Below are 14,840 nucleotides of genomic sequence, written 5' to 3' on the forward strand. Positions count from 1 at the left end.
CTCACCCACCTGCCACCTGTCACCAATGACAACCTCAACCACCTGCCACCTCAATGATCTACCACCTCACTCACCTGCCTCCCTACCCGCCTAGCACCCTAAACAGCTGCCACCTCACCCACTTATCACCTCACCCAGCTAACAGCCTACCAACGTACCAGCTCACCTACCTGCCACCTCGTCACCTGCCAGCCCACCCACCTACACTCAATCACCTACCACCTCACCCACCTTCCACCTCACCTAACCCCCACCCAACCCACCTAGCACCTCACCCACATGTCACCCTACCCACTTATCACCTCACCCACCTGCCAGGTTACCCACCTGCCACCTCACCAACCTGCCACCTCAGCCACCTACCACCTCACCTGCCTTCCACCTCACCCAACCCACGCCCTACCCACCTACCAGCTCACCCATCTGTCACCATAACCACTTACCACCTCACCAACCTGCCACCTCACCCAACTCTCACCCTACCCACCTAAATCACCCAGCTGCCATCTCAACTACCTGCCACCCTACCCACCTTGCCCACCTACCACCTCACACATCTACCACCTCACCCACCTACGCTCACCCATTGCCACCTTACCCACTTACCTCAGCCATCTGCCACCTCACCCAACCACCACCTCACCCAATTGCCATCCTAGCTACCTACTATCTCAACCAACTGACCCACCTGCAGCTCACCCATCTGCCACCTTAACCGCTGACCACCTCGCCCACCTACCAACTTGCCCACCTGCCACCTCATCCAACCCCTACCTACCCACATACCACCTCAACCACCTGTCACCCTACCACTTATCATCTCACCCACCTTCCAGGTTATTCACCTGCCACCCAACCTGTTACCCTACCCGCTTACCCTCAACCACCTACCACCACACCCACCTTCCACCTCATCAACCCCCACCCTTCCCACCTGCCACCTCACCTGCCTGCCACCCTACCCACCTGCCACCCTACCCACCTCACACACCCACCTACCACCTCACACATCCACCTACCCTCACCCATTGCCACCTCACCTACCTCCTTCACCCATCTGCCACCTGCCACCTTACCCAACTGCCACACTTCCCACCTGCCACCTCAATCAACTGCCACATTACTCACCAACCGCTTCACCCGCCTACCAGATCATCCACCTGTCACCCTAACCACCGACCACCTCACTCACCTGCCTCCCTGCCACCTAGCACCCTAAACAGCTACCACCTCGCCCACCTACCACCTCATCCACCTAACAACCCACCCAGCTACCAGCTCAGCTACTTGCTACCTCACCACCTGCCAGCCTACCCACCTACACTCACCCACCTTCCACCTCACCCAACCCCCACCCTACCTACCTAGCAGCTCATCTGTGTGTCACCCTACCCACCTATTGCCTCACCCGCCTGCCAGGTTACCCACCTGCCACCTCACCAACTTACCACCTCACCTACCTGTCAGCCTACCCACCTACCACCTCACCCACCTACCAACTCACCCATCTGCCACATCACTCATCTGCCACCCTACTCACCTACTCTCAACCATCTACCACCTCACGCACCTTCCACCTCACCCAACCCCTGCCCTACCCACCTACCAGCTCACCCACTTGTCACCCTACCCACTTATCACCTCAACCACCTGCCAGGTTACCCACCTGCCACCAGGCCAACCTGCAACCTCTCCTAACTGCCACCCTACCCACCTGCCACCCTACCCACCTAAAACCTCACCCACCTACCACCTCATACATCTACCACCTCACCCACCTACCCTCACCCATTGCCACCTCACCCACCTCCTTCATCCATCTGCCACCTCACCCAGCTGCCACCACACCTAACTGCCACCATACCTACCTACCACCTCAACCAACTGCCACATTACTCGCCTACCAGCTCATCCACCTACCAGCTCATCCATCTGCCACCCTAACCACCGAACACCTCACCCACCTACCATCTCACCCACCTACCACCTCACCCACTTGCTACTTCACCCAACTGCCACCCTAACCACCTTCCACTTCACCTGCCTGTCACCCTACCCACCTACCCTCACTGACCTACCACCTCACCCACTTCCATCACCCAACCCCTGCCCTACCCACACACCAGCGCACCCACCTGTTACCCTACCCACTTATTACCTCACCCACATTCCAGGGTACTCACCTACCACCTCACCCACATGTTACCCTACCCACCCACCACCTCACCCAACTGCCACATTACCCACCCACCAGCTCACCTACCCACCAGCTCACCCATCCACCAGCTCACCAACCTAACACCTCACCCACCCACCAGCTCACCCACCTGACACCTCACCCAACTGCCACCTAACCCAACTGCCACCCTACCAACCTGCCACCCTACCCATCTACCACCTCAACCACCTATCACCACACCCATCTACCACCTAATGTATCTGCCACCTACCCACCTAAACTCGCCTACATGCCCCCTCACCAACCTGCCACCCTACCCACCTTCCCACATTCAGTCACTTACATTCACAATGGAACTTAAACTTATCATACCACAGTTAGTGCCAAAAAAAGGGGGCTTGTCTTGTCTTCACCCTGACTCTGCAGTGCCTCTGTTTCAAATAATAGCACTGCACACCAAGTTACTTTTACCAACATGGCAAGTGACATAAACCCAACGCTGGCTTAGGAGACTGTACAGTGTTGAAAACAGGTGTGTGGCCAAATTATTGAGCCAGCCTAATCTATGAATGTTGGACATATCCTTGTGTTTAAGAGAAGTGCCTGTGGGAATACCATCCACATTGTTGAGACCAAAGAATATTCAGGCTGCTTCTCAATCTGACCTGTTCTTCCCTTACTATAAGCATCAAGAAAACTGTGGTTATGGGGCTGCCCTCAAGCACACAATCAAGATTCTGCTGTAAATGGTTAGCAAATTCCGCTACCTTGGGTCCACAGTGACAGACACTCTTGATGCAGAATCCAATACATGCATATGGAAAGCAGCTATCACCTTTGGTCAACTCAAAATGCACTTGGGGAAATAACAAGCTGACTCTTAGGACCAAGATCTCCGTTTGTGAGACCTGTGTTCTCAGCACCTTGCTCTATGACTGTGAAACATGGATGACTTACAGCTATCGAGAAAGGAAGCTCAACAATTTACATCTTCGATGTCTGCAGTACATTCTCAGCATCCCATGGAAGAACAAAATCGCGAATGTGATAGTCCTCTCAAAGGCAAATCTCCCAAGTATACCAGCACTCATCAAGCAGGGGTGACTTCACTGGCTTGGGGCTTAGGCATGTTGGCAGGATGGAAAACAGATGCATTCCCAAGAATTTTCTGTAAGGTGAGATAGCCGGAGCCAGAAGACCAACAGACGCCAAAAGCTCCACTTCAAGGATGCCTGCAAATGGGACATGAAGAACCTAAACATCAATTTTCACACCTGGGTAAACACTAGCCAATGACAGAGGGAAATGGCAACATTACCTGCGGGCCGACATGATGATCAGTGGGTATGGCAGCTTGACAGCAGGTGTCAACACTGTAAACAACAACTCACAAAAACCACTTCAAAAGCGACACTCGTGATAGAATCTGCCTCCCACGGATTGGTCTCTTCAGCCATCAGCAAAAATCCACCTTGTGAACCTATCCCATTACAATGGATTTGCTGCATGTCCATGATTCCATGTAGATTGAAGGTGTCAACAGCATTTTCAATCTGATGGTCCAACCCCATGTCAATGGTAAGGAGACCGGTAGTCCTACCATGCAAATCAAATGACCCATTCAAAGGCATATGAAATGGTGGAAAATTACAATCTTTGACAATATAAATTCGAAGAGATCAACTTTTAGATGGCAGCATTATTTAGGCTTATATGGGAAGAATTTGAGAAAGCATTGGGAATTAAAGAGAACTTCAATGAAACGTCTGAATCTATGAGCTCTATGACCAATGGAAATAAGTCAGTGAAGATTTGGAATGTTTAAAGACTGGATCAATTGGGGGGTGTATGTGAGCACATAAATGAGATTTCAAACTTCCCCATTTTTAAAGGGGCATAATTGATAAACACAAATCATAAGAGACAAAAAGGTGTTGAATATTTTTTCGCAGGCTGTTGGTCAAGTGGATGACACCGAAGTCTGACAAGTAGTTCATAATTCCAGTTTTAAAAATATTAGAACCATAATCCTGGGAATTATGAGCCTGATAAATTGGCAGTAGGCAAATATTGAGGCGTGTTCTCAGGGCGTGGGTGATACTGGCAAGGCTGCATTTATTGCCCATTCCTTGTTGTCCTGAGAAAATGCTAGCCATCCTTCTTGAACCACTGCAATCCTTGTGTTAATGGTGCTCCGACAATGGTATCAGTTAGGGAATTCCAGGATAATGGCCCAACAATAATGAAAGAACAGCAATATATGACTACAGCTGCTGTTTAACTAGGAGCTCCCCTCTCCTCTATGTTGGTAGAGGTTACAGGGCTGGTGGCTGCTGTCAAAGTAAAATAACTTGTCTAACATAACAATAGTGACTGCAGTTGAAAGTTAACCCATTGGTGTGTGGAAACATAAAACAAATGGGCTGAAAAAGCCTTTAAAGTGCTTCAGCCTTTTAAATGCCTCCCTGTGACTGCAGGTCTACCTTACCTGGTTTCACTGTGTGCTCAAGGCTCGGAGTGCAGACAGTCCCTGGAAATGCTACAGGGTCCTTCCACATTCTCTTATGAATATACTAATGAATTTCCCACCAGCTTCCGTCACCTGCCCCACGGCCGGTCCAAATATCGAGCTGATGAAGAATCTGACAGCAGAGGTTTCCAATGGATTTTTACTCCTCTTCAATTTCACTGCTACACAGGGAGTATCCCCATAGAGTTGGTTGGAGCATTGGAAGCGCAATCCGAGTTGCAAGGAGGTGAGAAACCAATTGGATATATTGCTACCTACTGCTGGTGAGGAGATGCTATTAAAGCATGACATGTTTACATAGTAAGTTTCTGTTATAAAGGAAAATTTGACGCAAAAGCATGACAGAAATGTGACAACAGAAAATAAATAAGAGCACAAGATTTTCATACTGATGTAAGATTTCTTTAAGGTATAATTGTAAAATGATAGCAATATTGAAACTCCCCAGTGGCTTAGCAGGTAAATGCACTATGGGACTAACGCATAAAATTCAGGAAGATCCAGGTATTGAATGCGTACTTGACACTAGGGCTCACAGTTGGGTGTTACAATTCACCTTAATGCTCCTGGAATGGGAAGGGGAGGAGTCAGCTATAGTTTCCATTGATCATTGCTAAGCTATGCCTGCTGCATGAAAGTGTATGTGTGCAGATATCAGTTTGAGACGTCAGTTGAATCAGATGTGACACCTCCTCTCATTATGATCAAAAAACCTGTGGAAATTCACTGTTTTCACTCGCACAGGATGTGCCATCAGTTCAACAAGGAGCCTGAAGGCTGCCAGTGACTGTGGTGAACATCCTTAGGAAAGGAGAAATCAGGAGACGATACAATACCACTGAACAATATGGTACCTTTCCATTTTATAATTCAGTTTCTATTAGCATTTCAAAGTAAGGCCCAAATTATCCCTTGATCTACTTCATTGCAGGACTAACCAAAGGTTTGCATGCATACATATTATATATAGCTATGAATAGTCATTGCGCATGGTTCCTATCTTAGCAAGGTGACACTACAATTCCAACATAACCACATTCCCATGCATGTTGAAATAATTAACCTGAAACATTAGCTCTGTTTCTCTCTCCACAGATGCTGTCTCACCTTCTGAGTATTTCTAGCATTTTCTATTTTCAGTTCAGTGGAAAGATTTTTGGGATGCGGGAAGCGAGTCACTTGCCACAGAATACCCAGCCTCTGGCCTAGCCACAGTACTTATGCGACTGGTCCAGTTAAATTTTTGATCATTGGTGACCTCCAGTATGTTGATGGTGGGGGATTTGATGATGATAATGCAATTGCGTGTCAAGGGGAATAATACAGCAAGCAACCCACTATGTATATTAAAAAAAATATTAAACTAAAGGTCAAAAAGTTTAATTGAAAGATTACAAGTCAATTTTTTTAATTCTATCAAATTGTATGTAGCATGTTAGCTGGTGATGTTGCAATAATATATTCTCCACTTCAGTACAATTTATATAAAACATCCTTCACTGTTGAAATAGTTTTGCTAATAATGCACCATTTTTACCTCTGCCATGAATTTTGCTTGTTTACATTGTTCGGTTTCAATATTTTTTTGTGTGCTGACCAATAATGATTTTATTTGATGTAAGATTCTAATTAACCATTCTGTTTGAGAAAGTCCCAGCAACAAACTATTTATTTCATCAGAAATTTTCCATCATACTGCAGTAATATGAGAAATAAAAAGAGGTAATATATCTTTGTGATACAGAGCATTACAGCACCAATGAGTGAATGTTGAATCCCCCTAATCCATTGAGTTGCCAGTAAATGCTTTCATAACAAAAACAGAAATACCTGGAAAAACTCAGCAGGTCTGGCAGCATCGGCGGAGAAGAGCAAAGTTGACATTTTGAGTCCTCATGACCCTTCAACAGAACTAAGTAAAAATAGGAAAGGAGTGAAATATAAGCTGGTTTAAGGAGTGGGGTAGGGGGGTGGGGGCGGTTTGTTGGGACAAGCAAGCAGTGATAGGAGGAGATAACCAAAAGATGTCACAGACAAAAGAACAAAGAGATGTTGAAGGTAGTGATATTATCTAAAAGAATGTGCTAATTAAGAGTGGAGAGCAGGACAAGCAAAGTAGCTCTAGTGGGGGTGGGGTGAAATAAACCATGGGTGGAATACATTTAAAAATAATGGAAATAGATGGGAAAAGAAAAATCTGTATAAATTATTGGAAAAAACAAAAGGGAGGGGGAAGAAATGGAAAGGGGGTGGGGATGGAGGAGGGAGTTCAAGATCTAAAATTGTTAAACTCAATATTCAGTCCGGAAGGCTGTAAAGTGCCTAGTCGGAAGATGAGGTGCTGTTCCTCCAGTTTGCGTTGAGCTTCACTGGAACAATGCAGCAAGCCAAGGACAGATATGTGGGCAAGAGAGCAGGGTGGAGTGTTAAAATGGCAAGTGACAGGGAGGTCTGGGTGATGCTTGCGGACAGACCGAAGGTGTTCTGCAAAGCAGTCATCCAGTCTTTTATATGCTTTCATATGCTTTTTGGTGAAGAGGCCATCTGCCTCAACCCCTTCAGGGGAGAAATTGGGAACATGTTTTTATGTTCACCCGACAATAAATAATTTAAAAAGAGAACCAAAAACTAAGAGTGCCAATTAGTACCAAAGACTGTTTTAATGCTGTGCACCTGTCCCCACGAGGCATTCTTAAGTGAATACACATTATAGCTGAGAGTGCCCAAGTTCATTTCATTGAGATCTAAGAATGAATACCAGCTCTCTTTGCTGGTTTCAAAGACTGGGCTAGATTCAGAACCCAGGGGTGAAAGGGGAGTATTCTATCTGAGCACAGCACCCAAACCCCATGTAAATATTTTGTTTCAGAAATGTCACCAGTGACAGAAACAGGGCACCATTTGATCCATTGAAAGAATGTATAGAGGCCAGGTACTCTGTATTCTATAAACACAAATATACACTTTGCTTACAATCCTGTCAACAACTATAGTAATACTATTTATTTTTGTACAAGGTACAATATCAAATCTTAGAGGAAAAAAATCTATTGTGCTTAACATTATTACCTAAACAGTGAATTTACTGGATAAATAAATACAAGAAACTGTTATTCTTCCTCATTTCAATCTTTGTATTTCGTAGGTTAGTTTCTCAATCTTCATTTTGCTTTCTGTCACGTTGCACTGTTTGGAACTTAAAATGACAGTCCAAATGAACTGTGCCATTGCCACATACTGGAGGGTCCTGAAATGAAGTATAGGGTTCTTGGTACTTCCCCTACGTGGATCTATTGAGACTGTGAGCAAACCACCTGAAGAAACATGAGGAGCATGAATCCACCTCTTGTGGCGTCATTCAAACCTGAAGCCAACATACCCGGGAAGGTGTTTGACTAGCTTTGTGTAAATGGATAACATCATTCTGTCAAAATTCAGTAGGATGCCACTTCAAGCCATATCAGTTGTGGTTCAGTTGGTAGCACACTCACTGCTGAATCAGTATGTTGTAGGTTCAAGTCCCACACTAGAAACTTGAGGACAAAATCTAGACTGACACTCTATTGAGGTGCTGTCTTTTGGATGAGACCTTAAAGCAAATGTATCAGGTGGACATAAAGGATCCCATAGCATTATATATGGTTTCATTTTCAGTTAGGCTTTGTTTATGAACCTTGCGGCCTGGGTGCCTGGATAGGCATGTGACTAAAAGATTTCAGGTCTTTAGTGTTTGTTTGTATATATACAGTTTTAATGACATTTTACGAGCCCTGAGGGAAAAGAAATAGGTTAAAAGGTGTTCAAAGTTCAGTGATTCTGAAAAAAAAACACAAAGTAGAAAGTAGTGATCCAGGGACATGGACACAGAAGAGACAGGAGTTGAAAGGGAGCATGTTCAGAGTGTGTATCAGAGAGAGAAAATGAGGATTGTTAGATCTCTAAGAAAAACTGCAAGGCTAGTGGGACAGTAGTTACCTGAATAATCAGTTATGGGACTCAGTAAAGTGATCAGTTTAGCGGAGGTGCTACTTGAAGATTGAGTTTAGGAAACTCACTTGTTTGCTCTGCAGTTGAAGACACAGCGAGTTTAGAGTGCAGTTTTGGGTATCCTGGGAAGAGATACGAGTTCAGTGAGAAGCATCAAGTGAACGTTCAGGAATTCAATGGACAAAAACTGCTTGCAACTACTACAGTACCAAGCGAGAAGATTTTATGTCTAGCTATTGGTAACTCTTCACTGGTTTATGTGCCTGTAAAAATATTGCTGAGGTAAAGGAATAGTGGGAATTTGAATTGTCTTCTTGTGTTTGTATTGAGATCCTTCCAACCTTTTTGTCTGGTGCAATGTAGTTCACTTTTCTTGTTTAAATATATATTTTATTCTTAGTATTAAAAGTTCTTCAGCAGACTCCTGTGAACTTGTTCAGTAACATTTCTCCACGGTGTCTTTAAAAAAAGTTAGGATCTATAAAGCCAGGTTTCACTCTGGGATCTGGCTTGTCCAGTATTAACAGCAGCAGGGATTGTAACAATATCAAAGAAGAATAGGGATGTTCCGGCCAATATTTATCCTTCACCAACATCACTGCAATAGATTAACTGCTCTCATCATCACATTGTTGTTTGTGGGAGCTTGCTATACACAAATTAGTTGCTGCATTTCCTACATTACAACAGTGACCAACCCTGGGGTTGTGAAAGCTGCTATCTTCATATGCAAGTCTTTCTATTTGGAAGAGAAAGCTGGTTGAACCATGCCTCTTTCAGAATTTACTTCATATTCAAAATGTTGAACATTCTTTGCTCACAGAACGGCTTTTTAAATTAGAGAAAACAAAACTTGTAGATCAACAAAAATAAAGCAAAAAGGAATCTTTCTTACACAGTAGTCTTCTTTAATTTCTCAGGTGTTCTTTGTGTGGTAGTTGAGCAGAACTCTTATAGCGCAGTAGATTCACATTGGCCTTCCTACCTTAGGTTTTTGAGTAGTACTTTTGTGATACTGGCATTTAATATTTAATAATCAAATTCTGCTTGATAAAAATCTTATGAAGAGCCTTGGGAGTGTTTAACTATGTTAAAGGCACTATATAAATTGAATTTGTTGTTGTTTGTATTGCCTCGTATTCAGTTTTTTGAGAAGAAGTCGCCAGTGACTTGTCCATGTTAGGTCCTTGGTTCCTTAAACTGCTTTGGCCTTATGCTCTTCCTCAGCTGGCTTTTCATTTTCAAATAGATTTGGGGCAGAACAGTCTTGACGACGCTGGCCTTCCACGCTGTGCCGAATGCCATAGCAAAAATATATCAGCAAACCTGCCAAATGATGTGAATGGTTTACATTTCAATATTAATAAGTCAATGCTCAGTAAAGGGGCAAAACAAGTTTCTCAATCTGTCAGTAACCAAGGAGTTGGTTTCAACTCTATCATTCCAACATAAATAGGAGCAGCCCTCGTGGCCTTGTGTCACTTACAGCCTTAATTATTCTGCTGCAGCCACCACCACCTTGGGAGACCCTGAGTTGGGCAGGCATGAGACTAATTGTAACATGCAAATTGAAACACTATGATTTATACAGGATCCTAACTGCAATTTCAAGGTAGAAAAGGTCAGTGTTGATTAAGTGAAGGTATTTACAGGGCACCAATGACTGTTTTTGTCCAGCTATGGCTCCATTGTGGCACTCCTGCTTCTTAATTAAAGGCTATGGTTTCATGGCCCTCTTTAGATAATCCATAATCCAAGCTGACACTTTGGATAAAGTGCTAAACTGAGACCTTGCCTGTCCTCTCAGGTGGATGTAAAAGAGCCCAAAGGTGGTCCCCCCCGAGCTATCCTGGTCAATGTTTATCCCTCAACTGATAATCACTGAAAACAGAATATCTAGTCATTTATCACACGGCTGTTTGTGAAAACACGCTGTGTGTAATTCAGCTGCTGTGTTTCCGATATGACAAGAGTCACAATGCTTCAAAAGCACATCATTGGTCATAAAGTGCTTTGGAATGTCCCGAGATTATGAAAGGTATTATATTGTCATGACTGGTTCCCGGGCAATGTCCCCCAATCTGTTAACTTCCCGAACAGGACCCCAATTCTGTTATGCTCCCGGGTGAGGAGGAATGAGCTGGCTCCCCTTCTTTATCCAACCTCCTCGATTGGTTGCAACAAAGTTAGTTTAAAAGGGTCTCTTTCCCCCATTGGTACCTGTTCCCAGTCCAAACGTATTTGTTTTTTAGAAGGAACCAATTTAACCAGGCTTTCAAGAGTAAAGGAAAGAATAAATGTATTAGTTACTAAAACCCAAGAAAAATAATAAAAAAGCAACACACATACACACAAATCATAAATTAGAAGTTAAGAGTCCAAATAAAAGTTTTTTTAAAAAATATATGAATCAGTCTTTGCCTTGTGAGCTGTAGATGGCGGTATGTTGCGGCCGTTAAGTTGGGTGATTCCGGTAGAATTGACTTGGGCAGTTTCGCAGTTAGTTTAGAAACACTTGGTTCTGCAGAGTGGCTGAAAGGCTGTCCTATTTCCTTTAGGTTGTGGCTTCTGCTGAGCTTTGCCTCCAGCAACAAAGAGAGAGATAGAGATCCTTCACTTACAAGCTACAGAGTGGTGACTAGCTTGTTCTTCTGCTTGCTGTCACACACAGTCACACACCAGCACATCAACTTTTTAAACTGATTTTTCCTTGTTTATTCTGGAAGGGTAAAAAACTATGACTCACACCCAGAGTTCATGTTATTTTGCATCTCAGACCATTTATGTATTCTGAGATATAAATCAACAGGAGATGGATTTCAGATGTCTGCTAAGGCATGCAAATCACTCTTTTATCTCTGCAACCACAGGAGATTAAAGTTCAGTCTTTTGTGTCTTTTCTATCTCCCTTTCAAGTGTCTCGGTTTGAAGGAAGCCATGACACCTTTCAGATGTGGCATTCTGTGTCCTCTCAGGATCAGTCGGTCAAGTATAATCCATAGGAATTTTCCAGAAAGAGAGCCCTTTATATTATCAGCTATCTTCACTCAATGTCTTTACATGTATTTTGTTTTTAAAAAAAAACAACACAGGTCCTCCTTAAAAGGGTTAAAGTGCCCATAAGTAATTGGTACCATTAGTTCATTGTAACATATAAATGCAAGCTTTTTCTTTAGCTAAAAAGCTGTGGCAGTGGGTGGAGATAGAAACAAAAATGGGTAAAATTGACAATGGCTCCAATTTTCCAGGAAGGAAAAATCAAGTGAATGCCAGACCTTTAAATCCTCCTGTCAGCATGGTGCTCCAATGGAGGATCTCCAACTGCTAATTGAAGAATAATGTATTGATCCTCAAGTTTGTGTTGAACTTCACTGGGACAGTGCGGAAGGCCAAAGATAGAGAGTTCAGAGTGTAAGTGGGACAGGCAATTAGAATGATAGTCATCCGGGGCTATCTTCAATCATCTCCTCACTGTCAATAACAGAACTACACTAGTAGAGATGTGGGAGCTGTTTTCCTGCCCAGTCACACTCTGAGCTCATTATGGTACATGGCATAGAAGTGTCCAAAGGAAAGGGCATGAAAATAAATATCTTCAAAAGTTTGTAGATGATTGGTGTGAAAATCGCCACTAACTTGTGATTCCTGAACCCTCTGAATTGCAATTCCACCCCATCATTGCTTCGATTGAAGCTGATCTTTCTTCATTACGGTGTTAATTTCTGAAAGTATCCTAACCTTAGATCTATTGTAGTCTTTGATCTTGGCTGGCACTTCCTCACGATGATAAGACTGAGATTACAAAACTCAACATCTGAAGACCAAAGCTTTTTAAATTTTTTTTTTTAATTCATTCACGGGATGTGGGCTTCACTGGCTGGGCCAGCATTTATTGCCCATCCCTTGTTGCCCTTGAGAAGGTGGTGGTGAGCCGCCTTCTTGAACCACTGCAGCCCATGTGATGTAGGTACACCCACAGTGCTGTTAGGAAGGGAGTTCCAGGATTTTGACCCAGTGACAGTGAAGGAACGGCAATATATTTCCAAGTCAGGATGGTGAGTGACTTGGAGGTGAACTTCCAGGTGGTGTTCACATCTACCTGCTGCCCTTGTCCTTCTAGATGGTAGTGGCCATGGGTTTGGAAGGTGCTGAATAAGGAGCCTTGGTGAATTCCTGCAGTGCATCTTGTAGATGGTACACACTGCTGCTACTGTGCGTCGGTGGTGGAGAGAGTGAACGTTTGTGAATGTGGTGCCATTCAAGCGGGCTGCTTTGTCCTGGATGGTGTCAAGCTTCTTGAGTGTTGTGGGAATTGCACTCATCCAGGCAAGTGGGGAGTATTCCATCACACTCCTGACTTGTGCCTTGTAGATGGTGAACAGGCTTAGGAGAGTCGGGAGGTGAGCTACTCATCACAGGATTCTTAGCCTCTGACCTGCTCTTGTAGCCACAGTACTTAAATGGCTAGTCCAGTTCAGTTTCTGGTCAATGGTAAGCCCCAGGACGTTGATAGTGGGGGATTCAGTGACGGTAATGCCATTGGATATCAAGGGCGATGGTAGGATTCTCACTTGTTGGAGATGGTCATTGCCTGGCACTTGTGTGGCATGAATGTTACTTGCTACTTGTCAGCCCAAGCCTGGGTATTTTCCAGGTCTTCCTGCATTTGGACATGGACTGCTTCAGCACCTGAGGAGTGGCAAGTGGTGCTGAACATTGTGCAATCATCAGTGAATATCCCTACTTCTGACCTTCTGATGGAAGGGAGGTCATTGATGAAGCAGCTGAAGATGGTTGGGCCGATGACACTACCCTGAGGAACTCCTGCAGTGATGTCCTGGAGCTGAGATGACTGACATCCAACAACCCCAACCATCTTCTGTTGTGCTAGGTATGACTCCAACCTGTGGAGAGTTTTCCCCCTGATTCCCATTGGCTCCAGTTTTGCTAGGGCTCCTTGATGCCACACCTGGTCAAACGCAGCTTTGGTGTCAAGGGCAGTCACTTTCACCTCACCTCGGGAGTTCAGCTCTTTTGTCCAGCCCATGATCTGCTGATACATGCCATAGTTCATTGGTGGGCCAACACAATGCCACCCAGCTTCATTTATTATTTAAGAAAATGCATGTCCCAGTTCCAAAGTTAAGTGTCAGCCACTGTCCAGTTTTCTGCTTAAATGTATCTCGTGCCAGCATCATTGCCAGTATCAGTGGCTGTTCTGCCTCCAGATGGATGGTCAGCCTGGATACCGCTACTAAAGTCAAGGGTAGAATACAGAGGAAATAGTGGGGGAAGGAAAAATTAGAGAATCGTAGTTGCCACATTCAAATACAAGAATTGGATGTATAGCTCTCCACACATTGCACTCCATTACAGTGTAACTTCTGCACATTCCATACTGAGTCAACATAATTTTTACTGAAGAAAATCTCACTGCATCTGGTCTTGAACAGTGTTGTTTTCTGCAATCGTTTCAGGAAATGGTTTGAGCAAATCAATTCAAAATCATTCAATAAGAACTTGCTGGTCCCTATTATAGACTATAAGATGATGCAAGTTCACTGAATTGCAATGTTTACTATTTAAACTGTAATGATCTTACCGATTGCCATCCAAATAGAGAGTCGAATCCAGGTGTTTGCACTCAGCTGTACCATCAGGTAAATGTTTACCAAAATACTGAGTATTGGCAGGAATGGTAGGCAAGGCACCTTCAAATACAGCAAAACATACAAATCAGGGTAGATGAATTAGGCCTGATAGCGGTAAAGTATAGATCTTTTTTTGTGACAATTTTCCCTTGTTATACTTCAAATCATAATCAACGTATTAAAATTAGGATTAAAGCATTCTATTGAAGGTCATTAATAAAGATAAACTTGTACTTTTAGTTAATACCACAAGCATTGAAACAAAAGTCATAGATACCCGTCTGAAGTTTATAGCATTCCTCAGTTACTCAGCTAGTCTCTCTAGACCTCCATGGACAACATCATTTTGAATAATAGAAAACGGAAGAAACTAGGAGTGACAGAAACCAATGCAACCTGTCATAACTGAAGAGCATCCCTTTATCTCTGTCATAGCTTCTAACCATGGTACCTAATTAAATACAACTCATAGCCACCATCAAATCACTCAACA

The 14,840-nt window shown here is 43.9% G+C and overlaps 1 protein-coding gene across 1 annotated transcript in view; it reads right to left on the minus strand.

Annotated features, from left to right (window-relative positions):
* Positions 1–6,086: 6,086 nt before the first annotated feature.
* The window catches only part of LOC144685991 (cationic amino acid transporter 2-like), a 63,178-nt gene continuing 54,424 nt past the window's right edge, over positions 6,087–14,840 (minus strand). The window contains exons 12-13 of the mRNA XM_078551087.1: positions 14,299–14,407; positions 6,087–10,022 (exon numbers count right to left, since the gene is read on the minus strand). Of these exons, the coding sequence (XP_078407213.1) occupies positions 9,892–10,022; positions 14,299–14,407 (240 nt within the window). The 3' untranslated portion in view covers positions 6,087–9,891. The remainder of the gene's footprint in view (positions 10,023–14,298; positions 14,408–14,840) is intronic.

Source organism: Cetorhinus maximus, chromosome 10 (genome assembly GCF_964194155.1).
Source record: "Cetorhinus maximus chromosome 10, sCetMax3.hap1.1, whole genome shotgun sequence".
Taxonomy (NCBI): domain Eukaryota; kingdom Metazoa; phylum Chordata; class Chondrichthyes; order Lamniformes; family Cetorhinidae; genus Cetorhinus; species Cetorhinus maximus.